Genomic DNA, 18,354 nt, shown 5'->3' with positions numbered 1-18,354 from the left:
AAAAAGAGGAAGTAAAAGTTGAAATCTTAAAAACAGTTTCAGTCAATCCAGGGCTAGACCTTGTGTACTGCTGTTGTATTTACACTAAAGCAGCCAGTTTATTGACAGGCATAAATTTCAATTTATTTGGAAAAGCCACTGGTCTAAACATCATAGGTATAACCTTTACGCTCAAGAGAAAGATATCATCAGGTGGAAAATTTTAAATTCTCACCTGGCTACCTAGACAGAAGACTAGAAGGAAATATATCAAGCTGTCAAGAGTAGCTCTGAGTATACAGATATAGAGACTTCAGATGGTTTAAACAGGTTTTCTTTTTGGTTATCTAGCTTTCTGATTTTTCTACAATGATCATAGTTTATTTGCTAATGACCAAAAAAAAAAAAAAATCACCAACTCACCAATCAACACATCATTCTCTAGGGTAGGGAGGTGAAAGGCAAACAGGATAAGCCAGGCACTAGTCTGGCAGGAGCAGAGACCTCAGAACAGCTCCTGACTCTGCCATACCTACTGTGGGAGTCTGGCTCACCTGATGGCTCCCCGGTAAAGAAGAGCGGGCATCTGTAAAGGCTTCAGCTACACTGCCCTTTCAACTATTGTAAGTACAGCCATGTGGTTAGAGCCCCACCTGTGCAATCAGACTGCTGTGCAGGACACTGCACTCCATCACTTACTGGGCATGTGACCTCGAACAAGTCAATTAGCCTCTTTATTCATCTGTAAAGCAGGAATCACACCACCACCTACCTCCTTGTATGGCTGTAAGATTAAGACAGATGATTCACGGCAAGGGCCCAGCATATAATAAGATCACAATAATGTAAGCCATTATTAGGTCTCGGCCATGAAACACCAGTCCTCAAGTGCACTCCCCAAACCACGTGACTGCATCTCAAAACAACCAGAGAAGGGTCCAAAGAATGAAGCTTTTATTTTCCCTTCTCTGCTGAAGGCAGGACTGGACACAGAGTTTGCTATAAGCCCAGCGCTGCTGGGAGGACTAGGGCAGCCCAGTAAAATATGTAACGAGCCCCACACTATGGGCTAGAAACGCTGCTTTCAAAGTTGCAGGATTTCCAGTTTCTTGCCACTGCCACAGCTGCCAGCCATTGCCTTTGGCAAGGAGGTGAGTGACTAAAATGTGAGCCAGGACTTGGCAAGAGGACACCAAACCAGAAGGCCTCCAGGCAGGAAGCTCCAAAAGGGCCACCTACAGCAAGAGTCCTAGAGAAGGAGATGGCATTCTGCTGTCACTAGCAAATTCAGGAAAGAATGGTGAACATTTCAAAGGTCCGACAGAACTTACCATTCTGCTTCAGAACTTTGAAAAACTTTGGGGAGGGGGCACCAGGCCAGGTTGAAGATACGACATTCTTAAAATCACTGCAATGCCTTCACTATAGGACATAAAGAAGACCCCCCTCATCCCATAAAGTTCAATATTGCAAGGAATTTCACATCTATCTTTAACTAAGATGTATTACATTTAGATGTAAAGAAATTCTTTCCAAACTTAAAATTATCTCACTTTACAAATATATAAACATCCCAATATCCATCAATGAGGAAATAATTACCTTGTTATGTTATTACATAGGTGAGTGTGTTCTGTGCTGTATAGGGTGATCAGCTTGTCCTGATTTGCCTAGAATTTCCTGGTTTTAGTACCAAAAGTCCCATATCCTTGAAAACCCATCAGACTTGGCAAACCAGGAAGATCAGTCCCCCTAAAGCTGTAAGAAAAATGATGTCTATTGTGTGAAGGGGAAAACAGAAGAGACACAGTTACAAATGCAGAAGTGCTCAATGCCAAATCTATTTGCAGCAATAGCTCCTAGTTCCTTTTCATAGTGAAAAAAGAAAAAAAAAAAACTAAACCCCACACTTGCCTCTCCCTTCCTCCTTTCAACTCACCCAAAACAGAGCCAGGAAAAGGCATTTTCCTCCTCTTGCATGACAGAGATGTCAGCAAGGGACTGACTACCGAGGAGGTGACCACCATCGCCAGCAATCTCCTGCACCCAGTTTCAGCAGGACAGGAAATGTCAATTCTTTCATGTACACATGAAACTTATCTATTATAAATCAGTTACATCAATTAAACAAATTACAAAACTCAAAAACAAACAAAAACCTAAATAATAAAAAAGCCAAGACAATTAGTGATTCAGGTTATTAACACAAAAATGTGTCTTCATACTAAAAGTCCAAGAACTTTGACAAAAACAAGATCCACCTTGCAAACAGGGCATTAAACAAATGAGAGGGAATTAACATGTGATTGTTTTAACACACAGCTGAGTGGAGAGCGAGGCATTTCTACAAACTCTAAGGTCCAGATCTGAAGCAGGTGGCTCCCTACCATAACGGTGAAGCAAAGTTCCTGTAGTAGGAGTTTAAGCAAAGGGTTTTTAAGCCTCTGAGGAGGTTAAGAACCAGTTTCTAAGAATTTAGAGTTTCAAACTAAAAGGTAAGACTATATAAGGCAAGAAAGACCACACACTTCCTGGACCTAAGGCCTCCCAGAAACCATAATTGTTCACCACTCTACCCCACCCAGTCCACCTCCTCTCCCTCAGGCTTTGCCCCATAGGCTGTCAACTTTTAGGTGTCCATCAATCTCAGAACTCCTTAGTTTCCCGTTATGCATCATGAGATGGAATCAAATAAACGTTATACAACCCTTTCTTGCCCTCCACAGGGAGACTGGTTTGTTGGGGGAAGGGTAGGGATGTATTCAAAAACACTTTAAAAGAGAAACTCTTTGAAAGTTCTACTCCACCAAGTCCTGGAGAATAACTTTCTAAAATCAAAAAATGCTTTTCACCAGTGTTGATCCTGATTTATCAGAGGATGCCTTCTTGTCAGCCTTTCAACACAGCCGATGACAAGACAGAAGGAGGTATCAACCATCCCTAGAAGAAAGGACAGGAATCTGGAAGGCAGGAGACAGGAGTGCATCTCTGCCCTGCAAGTCAAGAGCTGTGTCCTTGAGGAAGACATGCTTCTCTGGTCTAGACCTCAGTTTCTTCATTAAAAAAATTAAGGATTTGGGTGAAGATCACCTTTGGCATCCCTTCCAGCTCTAAAGTTCTATGTAAAATTCATTTGTGTATGTGAAAATGACAACACCTATTAGAAGCATTTTGTGTACTTTGAAGATGAATATTTAGAAATTAACAGAGAAGTATAGTAACTTGCAATAACAAAAGATAACATGACCAAGGCAGACTAAAATCGAAAGATTTAAAACAAATGTCTAACAGTTGTCAAAGTATGTGACTAAAAGGTGGGGAGTTGGGGGGAGGGCTAAACTAATATCAACTTACAAGTACTCTTAAAAGCTCTGGAACCAATGGAAACAAATAGATTCATCACTAACAGCTGCTCCTCCTGCTAAATTTAACAATAACGTTCATTTTAATTCAGTGATCCCTCCCCCATATAAAAAGAAAAATTTAAAAGCCTGTAAATACTTACAGAAAGCAAAGCAAAACTTTGACTCTAAAGGCAGGAGAACAAATTAATGTGGTGATTGATTGCACTTAAGTCTCAGGAAGTTCTGGCTGGATACTGAGGACAGGGAGGCACCAGATGCAACCCACTTGAGAAGTATGAGATGTTTAAAACACCAAGGACTGGCATGTTTGACCGCCTGTGTCAAAGTCAAGTCTGCCTCTCTGCCTACGAGGACCTCAAAACAATGTTCATTTCACTATCCATGAATAAATGGCAAAAGAAATAAAAGGAAGCTGTTTCCTTTTTTCGTAGAAGGAGTTACAGAGTTTTGTCATACAACTTGGTTGGGCGCTTGTGAGTGTCAATGCCCTCAGAGTAGCAGCGTCCGCAAAGGTAGGGGTGTCTCGTGCCACAGACCTCCAGCGAGGACCGTCAACCGAGCCAGCAAACATCCCCACCTCTCCAGGCAAAGGGCTCCAGAGCTACCCCGTGCTATGGCTTAGACGGAAAGCGACAAAGCTCATGAACACAGGCAGAGGGTAGCCCACCGTCTGTGAGTGGAACCCCGGGCCGAACTTCACCTCCTCTAGGGACAGCCGTGCCAGAGATCTCCATCGTGCACCACGCACACAGCCTCTGGGCTACCAAAGAGGAAGTCGGGGTGTCATGTCAAAAGGATAAAGACACCCCGACCACACGAGAGCCGCGGTCTGGGCCGGTCTCCAGCTTGGCTGGGAAAAGGGTCCCAGGCTGCGATCCTTCTCCCTCTCCATCCACCTTCCTCCTCCCGGCGGCGCGCACCAGCCTCTCTCCGGCCCGCCCGGGCTGGCGGAGCCCAAGCTGCGCAGCGCCGGAGGAGCACCTCGAGCCTCCCCTCCCCCTGCCCAGCCCGGGCCCGTGGACAACGCACCCCCGCACCCCAGCTAGAGCCCCGGCGCCCCTTCCCCAGCCCCCGGGGCGCCCCAGCCGCCGAGCCGAGCGCGCAGTTCCGACGGCCCAGGGCGGGGACCGAGCCGGGGAGAAGGGCTGCAGCCGCCGGCTTTCTGAGCAGCCGGTGGCCGCACACACTCCTCCCCTTCGCCGCGAGTAAACAGCTCGCGGGCGCGCTCCGTGCCGCGCCCCCATCCCCCCGCCGGGGCTCCGCGCCGCCCTGCGCCCGCGCGTCCCGCCCGCTGGCGCCGCCGCCCCCTACCTGGTCGGTGAGTTTGAGCACTGCCATTCTTCCGCTCCTTCGCGCGCACACACATACAGGTCCCCGGTCCGCAGATGTCACTCCAGGAGCCGGGGAAGCGGAAGGGATTGCCAAGGGAAGGGAAAAAAATCTGGCTCCCGAATTTGACAGCCCTCCCCCTGCTCCTCCTCCTCCTCCGCCTTCTCCTCCTCCTCCCGCCGAGAGGCTGACACTGGCTAGTAGGGTTTGCAGCCGAGCCCGCCCGCCTTTATACAGGAAGTACCGGCTGCTGCCAGCCGGGCCGCCACTGACATCACCGCGCGCTGCCTCGCTCGCCGCCGCGCCGCCTGGGCCGACGCTGCCTCCTGCCGCCCGCGGCCGCGCCTCGCAGCCCGCGGCTCGGGGTGCTCGCCGGCTCCCGCACCGGGCGCGCCACGGTGGGGTCAGACTGCCGCCTGCTTTCGGCACCTGCACACTGCGCGCGGACTATAGGGACCGGGCCCCCGGGCCGCCCACGCTGCCCCCACGCAGGGCGTGCACGTTTAGAGGCCCCCGGGCTGGGGAGGGGTGGGGGGGTTGCTGATCGTGACCCCTCCCCTCGCCCTGTCTCACCGCCCCCCGCCCCGCGACACACACACAAAACCTCGTGAGCACTCCCTGTGGATACACCCGAGGGGCAATAAAGGCTGCATTCACTTGTAGCCAATTTCAAACCAGGAGAATGGACCACACGCCTTCCTCTAAACCTCTCCCTAGTCCTGAATCCTCCCAGCGCTTCAAATTATCCCACCTGGTCAAGGACCACAAGGCTGGTGCTCTCTTTGTTTAACAGGGAGACCCTGACTCATTCTTTAGCTAGTTTTTGTGAAACGCTTGGAGGGTAGGGACGTGGGGCTCTGGCCCTTTCACCTTGTTCTCCAGCTGCTTCCCAGCTAGACACGCAGAACCCCATCGTTAAATTCAAACATTGGGTTTTGATTTGGGGACGAAGAAGATGGAGTAATGTTACAGGAGAAACGGTCTTGTACTGCTGCATTAATTGGGTTTTTGAGGGTTTCCACCAGTTGACTCACTCATTTCTACAAAATCCAGTTACCCTACTCTTCAACAGATAGAAGACCCAGCTGTCAAAGAGCATGGGACACACACACAACAGTAATTTTTGTAATCATAGTAAAGTGTTAATACTTGTGGAATTTGGAGCAAATGCTTATTCATTCATGGAGAAGGAAATGGCAACCCATTCCAGATTCTTGCTGCCTGGAGAATCCCCATGGACAGAGGAGCCTGGTGGGCTACAGTCCATAGAGTCGCAAAGAGTGGAACAGGACTGAAGAAACTTAGCATGCATGCACGCTTAGTCATTCAACAACTATGTACTGAGTGCTGACTTTGCACCAGATGCTGGCTAGACACAATATGAAAGGAGGAGCATAAACATCCAAGATACTTAGTCTTAGGAGATGTCTGACATAAATAATCACCGCTAATGAATGTAATTACAGACTGAGATAAGGGTTGACAGGGGGGAAAAATACTTGTAAAGAAATCCATGACTGAGGAATCAAGCCAGACTGGTAGGTGAAGATGGGTTTCCCTGAGAAAGTGACAAGAGTTGAGATTCTGCTAGAGGAAGAGTTAAGTGGGCAAGTGGATGGGTGCTGCTCCCAGGCTGATCCACGTGCCTGGCATGTCATGGAATAAACCTACATTGAACAGAAAACCAAAACTACAGTCAGTTCAGTTCAGTCGCTCAGTCGTGTCCAACTCTTTGGGACCCCATGAATCACAGCACGCCAGGCCTCCCTGTCCATCACCAACTCCCAGAGCTTGCTCAAACTCATGTAATGCCATCCAGCCATCTCATCCTCTGTCGTCCCCCTTCTCCTCCTGCCCCCAGTCCTTCCCAGCATCAGGGTCTTTTCCAATGAGTCAACTCTTCGCATGAGGTGGCCAAAGTATTGGAGTTTCAGCTTCAGCATCAGTCCTTCCAATGAACACCCAGGACTGATCTCCTTTAGGATTGACTGGTTGGATCTCCTTGCAGTCCAAGGGACTCTCAAGAGTCTTCTCCAACACCACAGTTCAAAAGCATCAATTCTTTGGCGCTCAGCTTTCTTCACAGTCCAACTCTCACATCCATACATGACCACTGGAAAAACCATAGCCTTGACTACACGGACCTTTGTTGGCAAAGCAATATCCCTGCTTTTTAATATGCTATCTAGGTTGGTCATAACTTTCCTTCCTATCTACCCTTAATTCAAAAATCAAATGTGGACTCTTCCTCCCCACTTTCAGAGCCTCCCCAAGACTATTTGAGAAAAGAAGGGTGGTAGCATTTGCTTGGCATTCTCCCATTTATTATCTAACCATGGACTTGGGATTCAGATCACACAGACAAGAAAGCACTCTCCTGGCTTCCACAGTCCTCAGTGATGCACAGAGACAAAAAGATTTCTTTCCAAGGCCTCCCTCAAACACAAAATAGTTTGCTTTTGTTGCATCTGTGAAGCAGTTCTTCAGTGCTGTTGTCGGTTTGTCTATTTACTAATACCATCCTTCATGGCTTTGTATTAATAAGTAACAATAAGACCCTGATTTCTCTACCTAAATATAGCTGACTTTCAGAAGAGTGATAACAAATGGCTTGATTTGGCAGATGTACTCAAGATCCACTTTGGTTCATCACGGGCATGTCTACACATAAGTTCCTGGGACCTGATCTGAAAGGAGGGGCATGCAGTTCTCAGCCCTTTCAGACCCATCATCTCCTTTTATAACTAGTATTTTTAACATTTTCATTACTACGAAATGAAATTCATAGGTAATATTACCTACCTATGCAAATTTCTCTCCAAATCAACATAATGCCCTAATTGTATAATAAGGAAAATAAAAGGAAAGTGATTTATAATTAATGTGTATTTCAATAAGTAAATGCTAAAACACAGCTCTGTCAGAAGACATAATAATAAGATACTTGCACCTAATTGTATGTAGAACCAATCTGAGAGAATTACAAATGCAATCCAATATGAATGTGTTTTACTAGCAACTCACATATCAGCACTGGTGTTGTCATTGGTGACATGGTTTTGTGAAAGGTCAAACAGTTCTTGGTCAAGTTCCAGGAAAAATAAAGAGTAAAAAGATTGAGCTAAATTTACTGGTATGGGTGCATTTACCAGAAAGTCTGGATTTAATGTGTGAGTTCATAAATTGAAAGTGACTTCAACAGTTTGCTTCATTGGTTAAAGTAACTCGGACTCAGTAGTAATATATACTTGATGAAATGGAGATAACAATGTCCCTGGTATACAGTGTAGAAAAAGAAGACTCCATAATGGGACCTTATGATCCAGAGGAATCCCATGATACCTAAAAGTTGCAAATTTGGTTCCTCTGGATCATAAGGTCCTACTACAGAGTCGTCTTTTTCTACATTGTATACCAGGGAAAGGAAAACTCTGATAGAAGACCCACAATACAGCCTTCTTTAGCTTCACAACAAAGCCATGCCCTCTTCTGCAGATAACAATTCTCCATTTGAGAAATTGTACCTATCTTGGGCTACTGAATTTGAATGACTGGACATGAGACATCAAATGACTATGCAACCTCAGCTGCCCATCATGAACCGGTTGTTATCTGACCCATCAACCCATAAGGTTGGGCATGCACAAAAGCAGTCCTTCATCTAGTAGAAGTGGTATGTAAAAGACAGCTTGAGCAGGCCTGGAAAGCACTAGGTGCCTTAGCCAGTGACTCAGGTTCCTTTGGCTCTTACTATTGGTATATTGCTTCATCTTCAACCAGTTAACTGGTTTACATACAGTTCTCCTCCATATGCTGGCAGAAGCTGGAAGTGGTCTGTTTTAGCATTAGCATTCCTATGAGGAATGTCCCTGACAGTAGTACTGAAGGGAAATTATCTTAGCACAAGGAATGTCCGGAGCACAGTACGTCTCCTTTGTCTAGATTGAGAGATGGCCAGAAGTATAGACCTACACTCATCCATGGGCAATAGCTGACGGTTTTCCTGAATGGTCAATAACTTGGGAGCAAAAGTATTGGGACAGAGATGTTTAAGGAAGAGGTATATGGATGCTCTTTAAAGAGTGGGCACAATGTGTTAGGATATTTGTGTACATTCACTCAGAGAAAGTTTTCTATAGTCAAGGGGGATTGGAGAAGGAAATGGCAAGCCACTCCAGTATTCTTGCCTGGGAAATTCCATGGACAGAGGAGCCTGGCAGCCTACATCCCATGGGGTGGCAAGAGTTGAACACGACTTAGCGACTAAACCACCACCATTGGAGGCTTAGCACTTGCATTGGTATTGAGGCCACAGAGATAAGCAGAAAATGGCCCCCTGGCGTCAAGGTGGTGGGGAAGGGAAAAAGAAAAAAAAAAGTCAAGGGGGATGACACAATTGATGAAGCTGGTCTCCTGCTCCACCTACTGCAGTGCTTATACAAAGTAGCCATGACTTCAGGAATAAAGGCTATCTATACTTGGGCTCAGAACATAGGCCTCCCCACAGTGAGGTTTATATCTAATGACAACAACATCCAATGAGTTCTAGTATGGCACATTTTTCAGTGCCAAGTCACCTGGTAACAGACTGGTTGATTGTATTGGACCACTTCCATCATTGAGGGGATAGCTGTCTGTCTTCACTGGACTGAACACATATAGATATGGATTTGCTTTTATGCTCAGAATGTTTCTGATATTACTACCAACTATGAACTCATTATTCACTGTTATGATATTCTACATATTACTATTATATTAGTTCTTTCCAGGGAACTCACTTTATAATAGAAAAAAAGAAGCAATGGACTTGAGAAAACAGAATTTCCAGATCTACAATATACATTACTGTAGTGAATGCTGTGGTATGCCACCCAGTTGCTACCTTCAGGACCAAAGCCCAATTCCTGGGAGTATTACCTGCTGACAGCCTGCATTTGAGTCTTCTCCCACAAGAACCTTGGGCCTTCCTGGTGGCACAGAGGTAAAGAATCCGCCTACCAATGCAGGAGACACAAGTTTGATCCCTCGGTCAGGTAGATCCCCTGGAAAAGGAAATTACAACCCACTCCAGCATTCTTGCTTAGGAAATCCCATGGACACAGGAGCCTGGCGAGCTACAATCCATGGAGTCACAAAAGAGTTGGACACGACTTAGCAACTGAATAACAGCAACAACCCCAAGAACTGCCCTCAGCCAAGAGTAACTGCCACACTGGAGATTCCAACCTCTCCCTGGAGGTATTCATATCCAATGAGTGCAAGGGAGCCTTTGTCCAGCCCCCAACCCCAATTCAGGACATCTTAATTTCAGAGCTCCCCCACACCTAGGATCAGCTAAGGCGTATGCAACAAATTCATAGCACATTCAGCTGCTCCTCATTCCCTAAAGGTGGCGACCCTAAAAAACAATCAATCTTAATTTACCAATCTCTGTCTCACAAACTGCTCCTGCAAAACCCAATGCAATATAATCATCTATTTGACTTTACACTGATGATTTAGATAGTTGATCCCCTGTTTGTAAATAAATCAGAGCCACCTTCCCAGCCTAGGTGAAAGCCACAAGCAGAGCTATGTAAATGATTGCCAAAAGGGGGTGAATTTTGAATGACCAGACTTTTTAGTTTTGAAGCTGATATGGCCTTTGATGCAGCAGATTAGCTACTGTTCAAGGGTATCGGGGCTACAGGTGATCCTCACAAAGTCATTAGCAAGGGCCTAGCAATCAAGGCTAAGAAGCTTAGAAAGTTTTGTCAATGTATTTTTATACATTTTCATCTCTGAGCACTATTTATTCCTCCATACCCCATATTTCTGGATTCTAAACAGCCATGGAGTTTACGTTTATACCAATGGTTTAATAGCACTTTTTCGGGGAGGAGGAGGTAAAATATTTCCATACGATAAATGAAATGATCCATATTAACAAGTCAACACATATAAAGCACTTGTACCTTGTACAAAATTCAAGATGAATGCTAGCTATTATATCTATTGTATCAATAAAATGTGAAAAGGTGACATCTTAGAATTGAAGAAATATAGTCTTTTTCTAAAATAAATATTGTAAAATTATTTTCTGGGTTAGTTTGTTGGAAGGTCCATCCTTTAGACCAGGAAATCCCTTCCATGGCTCTTGATCTTTACTGTCCTTGACCTTCTAAAACACGTATAATCAGTGGGATTCAGTGAAGCACTTCCTTTTTTTATTTTATTCATCTATTTATTTAATTGTTTAATGATATCAATCTTCTGTAACATTTTATACTTTATTTTGTACTTGTCTTGTTTCCATCATTATATTAGAAACTTCTAGTGGGCACTAGCCATGCCTTATAATTCTTTGATATCCCTTATAGTGCTGGCTACTAAGTATAAATTCAATAAATAATGGCATATTTCTGATTTTAAAAGAATGAAAATGGAGGGAATGTTAGCTGTAAATGTAACTCTACTCAATATATACTGTTTTGTTTTTTTTTTCTTTAAATGCTTACTCAAAATCCTACTTTGCTTTCCTAGGCAAACTGTAAAATTCAGCAACACACAAAAAACTTTTCAAATCTAGATCAAAGTAGGAAGAGCTAAGTTATTACAGTGATTTAGAAATAAGCTATTTAAATTTTCCCTGTGAGGGGTTGCTACAATGAATACTGTGTCTGGTCTGGGTTAAGACTTCCATCGTTCCACTTTGGTTTTTAAAATTCCATTTATTTTCAACTTTTTTAGATGGCTGTGTTGCAAAAGCAAATCAAAAACAGGAGAGAAAGTAAGATTCACCTTAGAACATAAAGGGATGGGTGATAAAGGAGAGAAGAGAAGCTGCAAAGGAATATCAGAGAAGAGAAGTGGTTAGAGGTATTAAGGGAAACCCCTGATGGGGCATGTTTAACATTTGATGCTGGCCTTTCAGCCTCACTGAATCTACGCTGTAGAATCCAAGGCACCCGTCTCAACCTTCCTCCAGAAAAATGACTACGTAAATTCACAAAATTTGTCAACTCCCTCTCTCTTCTCCTTCACAGCCAAACTTCTCATGAGGGATATCTCTTTTTTCTTATCTCCCCTTCCTGTCCTCCTCAGCCCTCTCCCACTCCACTGAGCCACTCCCTTGAAACCGCAGCAGCTCTGACCAGCTCCACTTGGGCACATGCTAACAACACTTTGTCTTTGGCCAAAAGGCATTTCTGTGCATCAGGCCAGCCACATTTCTCCTCATATCCAGACTCTCCAACTCCTATCTTGAATGTGGCAAAGTCACCTCACACTCAGCATATCCAAAAACAAAACTAATAATGCTCCCCTAAGCCCAGTCCTCTTCCTATGTCTTCATCTCAGTAAATGACGTTACCATGGATCTCCTTTAGTCTAAGAACAAAAACTGAGGCTCTTCCAAGTCTGATCAGTTCTATTTTTGTTGTATCTTTTAAATCTATCTCTTATTCTGATCCCAATCTCCTTTTTGTTTGTGCTCAGTCGTGTCCGACTCTTGGTGACCTCTTGGACTGTAGCCCACCAGGCTCCTCTGTCCATGGAATTTTCCAGGCAAGAATACTGGAGTTGGTTGCCATTTCCAGGGGATCCTCCTGACGCAGGGATCGAACCAGCATCTCCTGCATTGGCAGGTGGATTCTTTACCACTGTGCCACCTGGGAAGCTGTCTCCAGGGCCTCACTTCAGGCCAATCTGCCTTATTGGGATAGCTTCCTAGCTGGTTATTGGCAGGTGGATTCTTTACCACTGTGCCACCTGGGAAGCTGTCTCCAGGGCCTCACTTCAGGCCAATCTGCCTTATTGGGATAGCTTCCTAGCTGGTTATTGGCAGGTGGATTCTTTACCACTGTGCCACCTGGGAAGCTGTCTCCAGGGCCTCACTTCAGGTCAATCTGCCTTATTGGGACTAGCTTCCTAGCTGGTTTTCCCTGGGTCTATTCTCTAGCCCCGGAGAAGGCAATGGCACCCCACTCCAGTACTCTTGCCTGGAAAATCCCATGGATGGAGAAATCTGGTGGGCTTCAGTCCATGGGATCGCTAAGAGTCACGACTGAGTGACTTCCCTTTCACTTTTCACTTTCATGCATTGGAGAAGGAAATGGCAACCCACTCCAGTGTTCTTGCCTGGAGAATCCCAGGGACGGGGGAGCCTGATGGGCTGCCGTCTATGGGGTCGCACAGAGTTGGACACGACTGAGCGACTTAGCAGTAGCAGTATTCTCTAGCCCACAGGCAGTACAATCTTTCTAAACTACAAGCCTAATCAAGTCACTCTCCTTCATGGCTTTCCATACCCTCAGGCTGTTGGCAGACACCTTAGCATGCTTGGTTTTCAAGGTCCTGCACTCTTCCCACCCACCCTTCTTCTTGCAGGGAAGCCAGCTTGCTCAATTCTGGAGGCGTTCCCATCCTAGTCTATGTGAATGATGATTTCTGGAGTAGTGCAGTGCACAACCTCTGAGACTAAATATGGCAGCCTTGCCTTTTTTCTCACACTTTCTACACTGTGCTAAAAGCAGCTTCCCTGATGCAGCATATTTCCTCTCACTCTGAGCCTTTGCGTATCACTGTTTCCTGTTTATAATCTTGTCCAGCTCCATGCCATATTCATCTAGTTAATTCTACTTGTCCTTCAGATCTCAATTTAGATATCACCTACCAATAAAGCTTTCCCTTACTCACTCTGCCTCCCAATCCTGGAAAAGGATGACCCAGGGGACGACAGAGGATGAGATGGCTGGATGGCATCACTGACCTGATGGACGTGAGCCTGAGTGAACTCCGGGAGTTGGTGACGACGGACAGGGAGGCCTGGCGTGCTGCGATTCATGGGGTCGAAAAGAGTAAGACACGACTGAGCGACTGAACTGAACTGAACTGAAGGCTTATGTTTAGTGCCCTCTGCTTAACCCCTATTTTTGTACTTATCCTTTGATCCTGTAATTGTCTCTTTACTTTCCTGACTCCTCTTTTAGGCAGGGGGCTGTGTTTTATTCTCCTCTGAGTCTCTAGTTCATTTTAAAGCATCTAGCACATAGTAAATGCAAAATGTGTACTTTTGAATGAATATAACTTTGGGTAAATGGTAAAACTTCACTTATCACTGATCAAATAAGGCTAAAAATGTCTGTCCTCAATATTTTACAGAACGATATGACAAAATGTATGTGAAAATGCTTTGAAAGTGGAAATAAATAAATAGAAAAGAGAGACAAAACAATTGGCATGGCATTATCATATAGAGAAAGCGACAAGGAATGGGATGATCTAAGGAAAGGCATGAAATACTGTTCCACTACATCGTATATAAGACCTTAATGCCTGTGCTGCTAAAGTGAGCACAGATTCTGTGCTGCTGCTGCTGCTGCTAAGTCGCTTCAGTTGTGTCCGACTCTGTGCGACCCCATAGACAGCAGCCCACCAGGCTCCCATGTCCCTGGGATTCTCCAGGTAAAAATACTGGAGTGGGTTGCCATTTCCTTCTCCAATGCATGAAAGGGAAAAGGGAAAGTGAAGTCGCTCAGTCGTGTCCAACTCTTAGCGACCCCATGGACCGCAGCCTACCGGGCTCCTCTGCCCATGGGATTTTCCAGGCAAGAGTACTGGAGTGGGGTGCCATGGCCTTCTCCGACAGATTCTGTGTCTTGTCTTAAATTACAGTTAGTGGTCATAGTGCTTCAAAGAGAGGACAGGAGGCAAATGAAGAATGTAGTAATGAAGCCATTATATTAGTTCATTAACTAGCCTCACAATCTGTGAGATACATATAATTATTTCTCTCTTGAAGACCAAGTTGTTCAAAATAGTGTACCCAGAGCTCAGGAAATCCAAGATAAACTCAGCTCTTCTTCCTGGAACATCATTTTTACTTGGTGATCAGGGAGTTAAATTATTTACTTGGTAAGTAACTTGAAGCAGTGTTTTCATATTTCTATAAATAAATGGGTATGTTATAGCTTGGATTATAGCACTTGCATATCTCTTTTAAATAAACCTAAGGCTTTAAACATTTTGTATCGCAGTGGACAGCAGTCTCACACTGTCTCCCTCCAGTCTCTCTACCAAACCTTCATACTCACAAGCCCTAGGAGTAGGTCCTTACCCACCTATGCTCTTGGAGTGCTTAAGAAAAGTTTAATACATACTGCTTTTCAAAGTTTGGTAGGCTTCCAATGCTGCTGAAATGGAACAAAGATAGAAGAATCTTTAGCAGATATAGTGGGTTCATTTACCACAGGTTTATAGTTGAGTATTGATTTGTGTGTCTGTTCTTTGTTCTTCACTTGCCCATTGCACTGGTCAGCAATTTTGTAAATATTGGTCACTAGTTTTCAGAAGAATCAAAAGAAATTTTAATGCAAAGGAATCTTTACTAGCAACCCTCAACAAGGAAAGAATTCTAAATCCATATCTTCTTGATATTTGGCTGATGGAATCATAATTTTTGCATATAAAGATCAACATATTACATCTAAAAACAGGGGAGAAGGGAACTAACATTTTTGAGCTTCTCCTATGTGCCAGGTGCTGTATGTTCCATTTCCTCCTCCTTCAACAACCCAGACACACTTAATCCTAACACCTTTATATGATTTCTGCACTGTAAGCTCTTACTACTTGGTCTAACACTTTAAACATCAATGATTTGTTTGTCTGTCACATTACTGTGAACTCCTTGAGGGCAGACCCATTTCAAATTCATCTTTTTATCCCATGCACACACTCAGTACCTGTCCCATAATATACCCCATCAAATTTTTATTAACTGAACTAAAATTATCTCTCCCAATGTATATGATATTGTTAAGAAGTTAATGCTTTCATACTCCAAAAGCTCTTTCTCTAAATCACCTTGAACAGTTTCATCCTCCTCTAAAGAAATACAGAGCCTAGCAGTTATATCAGTTTTTTGCTGTTTTCAGATCCTAGAACATTTCCAAATCTCCCTCCTGCCCTCCCCAACAAGAACAAGAAATACATATATATATGTATATGATTAGCCTATAAAATAATAAGCCGTACATGCTTTTTAATTATCTTTGCAAAGCACTCTTTTCAATAATATGTTAAATAATTTGTGAAATATATCTTTAAAAAATCACTAAGGGCAAATGTCCCCCATTTCCATGACTTTAACAAATGACAACAAACAGAACCAAATAGTGCAGCTGCTATGGAAAACAGTATGGAGGTTCTGCTATGGAAAACAGTATGAAATGTTAAAAATAGAATTACCATATGATCCAGGAATTCCACCCCTGGGTATGTTTCCAAAGAAAACAAAAACACTATTTGGAAAAGATACATGCATCTCCATGTTCATTCCAGTGTTATTTATAATAGCCAAAATATGGAGGCAACCTAAGTGTCCACCAATAGATGAATGGATAAAGAAATTGTGAGATATATATACACACACACACACACACACATATATACATACAATGGATACTACTCAACCATAAAGATTTCATTTTTTTTATGATTGAGTAGTATTCATTGTGGAGAAGGCAGTGGCACCCCACTCCAGTGCTCTTGCCTGGAAAATCCCATGGATGGAGGAGCCTGGTGGGCTACAGTCCATGGGGTCGCTGAGAGTCGGACACGACTGACCGACTTTACTTTCACTTTTCACTCTTATGCATTGGAGAAGGAAATGGCAACCCATTCCAGTGTTCTTGCCTGGAGAATCCCAGGGACGGGGGAGCCTGGTGGGCTGCCGTCTATGGGGTCTCACAGAGTCGGACACGACTGAATCGACTTAGAAGCAGCAGCAGCAGCAGCAGTATCCATTGTATGTATATGTATATTCACAGTTGCACCATAGGAAATTTTGCAGAGCCAGATATGAGACAGAGGAGAGTGGAAAAAGAGCATACTGCCCCAGAAGATAGATGCAAACTTACTAGAGAGAAGTATGGTATCTGCATTTCTACATAGAACACAGCAGGTGTTGGCATGGTACAGCCTGAAGAGGAACCAATGACCCTTGGCACATTGAAGGTTTTACAGATTTGGGAGCACTAAAGACTGTGCTGTGCTGTGCTTAGTCGCTCAGTCATGTTTGACTCTTTGCGACCCCATGGACTGCAGCCCGCCAGGCTCCTCTATCCATGGGGATTCTCCAAGCAAGAATACTAGAGTGGGTTGCCATGCCCTCCTCCAGGGGATCTTCCCAACCCAGGGATCGAGCCCAAGTCTCCCACATTGCAGGTGGATTCTTTACCATCTGTGCCACCAGGGAAGTCTAAGAATACTGGAGTGGGTAGCCTATCACTTCTCCAGGGGATCTTCCCGACCCAGGAATCTGACCAGGTTCTTCTGCATTGCAGGCAGATTCTTTACCAGCTGAGCTACCAGGGAAGCCCTGAGGACTGTGCTATAGGCAAGATATTTTCACTCTGAGCTTTAGCAATACATTGCAAAGCCATGGGGCTGGGAGCAGGTTGTAGGAGCTCAGTAGACTCAGTGGATACCCACCAAAGCCCTGAGAGAAAGTAGAAGCACTTAGTGTATGTTGATTTATTCCTGAACACATGTGAGACACCCTTGTGACTTCCCAGAGTCACTTGGGGTCTGAAAGGGAAGTAGGAGGCACTTAGCTAGGAATACAATTTACTTGAGTTTAAAAGCTAAGGTAATCTGAAGCTGTTGGGGCTGAGGAAGTGGGGCTCCATAACCCTACCTGCCATATTCTAAGTATTTGTTTACTTGGATAAAAGCTTTCATATGACAATAAGAGCTATTGTAGACCTTCACTAAGGCTCCAGAAGACTTGCCAGTGAACTATTGGTGGATTTAGCGTTCTTTCCTGGAGAATCCCAGGGACAGGGGAGCCTGGTGGGCTGCCGTCTATGGGGTCGCACAGAGTTGGACACGACTGAAGCGACTTAGCAGCAGCAGCAGCAGCAGCTTAGTTTTCACCATGGGCCATACACTGGCAATTACACTGCAGAGATATAATAAATGTAAAACATGCAAGTACATTTTTAGATTCTTGTGCTGTGTTCTTGATTTCCTTGTTAATGATGCATCCAACTGACAAAGCGCCAGACACTAAATCTTAATTCTTTCCTGTTTCTACAAAAACTGAGGGTGCCTTCCTATGGGTTCTATCATCACTGGTTGATGGCTATGCATTCTGCAAACCGGATGGGAAAATCCATCTGTATCTTTGTGTTTCTGAATGTCATTAACTAATTTTCAAGTGTTCAGTGAAACCACAGATATACGAGGTCAAGTACTTTTCCCCTTGAGTTTTTGAAAATATGCACATTATAAGAAATATATTGCATGTGTTTCTTATTCACTTACTGCTAAATATTCCAAATCTTGCACTGCAGGAGTTAGACTCGGCCCAAAAAGCTTATTGAACCATTTTTGAAGCTGTTCTACAAAAACAGGAAGTCACAATACACCAAATGTCAAGTAAATTTGAACTTGAGAGGAGTTGGGTTAGGTTCAAAACATTTGAATTCATAAATTTGAGCAGGTTCTAAATCAGGGCATTGATGAGTCCCCTGGTTTCTAATTATTCTTCCTCATCTATGCTTGTGTGTGCGAGCATGTGTGTTTGTTTATATAGTGCCTACTTTGTATGCACTCTAAAGTGCAGTGATGAGGAGAGATTTCTCTGTTTTGATTACATTAGATTTAGGGAGGCAGGACAAACAATCCTGAGGCT

General features: G+C 44.2%; 1 protein-coding gene across 5 annotated transcripts in view; it reads right to left on the bottom strand.

The window, feature by feature from the left end:
- Positions 1-4,851, bottom strand: part of ANKRD44 (ankyrin repeat domain 44) — a 311,092-nt gene extending 306,241 nt beyond the window's left edge. For 2 of the 5 annotated variants that reach the window (XM_070388784.1, XM_070388781.1), the window contains exon 1: positions 4,656-4,849. In XM_070388784.1, the coding sequence (XP_070244885.1) occupies positions 4,656-4,682 (27 nt within the window). In that variant the 5' untranslated portion in view covers positions 4,683-4,849. Of the gene's footprint in view, positions 1-4,655 lie in introns of all 5 variants that reach the window. The other 3 variants (XM_070388779.1, XM_070388790.1, XM_070388789.1) reach the window with 3 other exon arrangements.
- Positions 4,852-18,354: the final 13,503 nt, after the last annotated feature.

Source organism: Bos mutus, chromosome 2, assembly GCF_027580195.1.
Source record: "Bos mutus isolate GX-2022 chromosome 2, NWIPB_WYAK_1.1, whole genome shotgun sequence".
Taxonomy (NCBI): Eukaryota; Metazoa; Chordata; class Mammalia; order Artiodactyla; family Bovidae; genus Bos; species Bos mutus.
The sequence above is the reverse complement of the archived record's forward strand: the minus strand, read 5'-3'. Positions and strand labels throughout refer to the sequence as shown.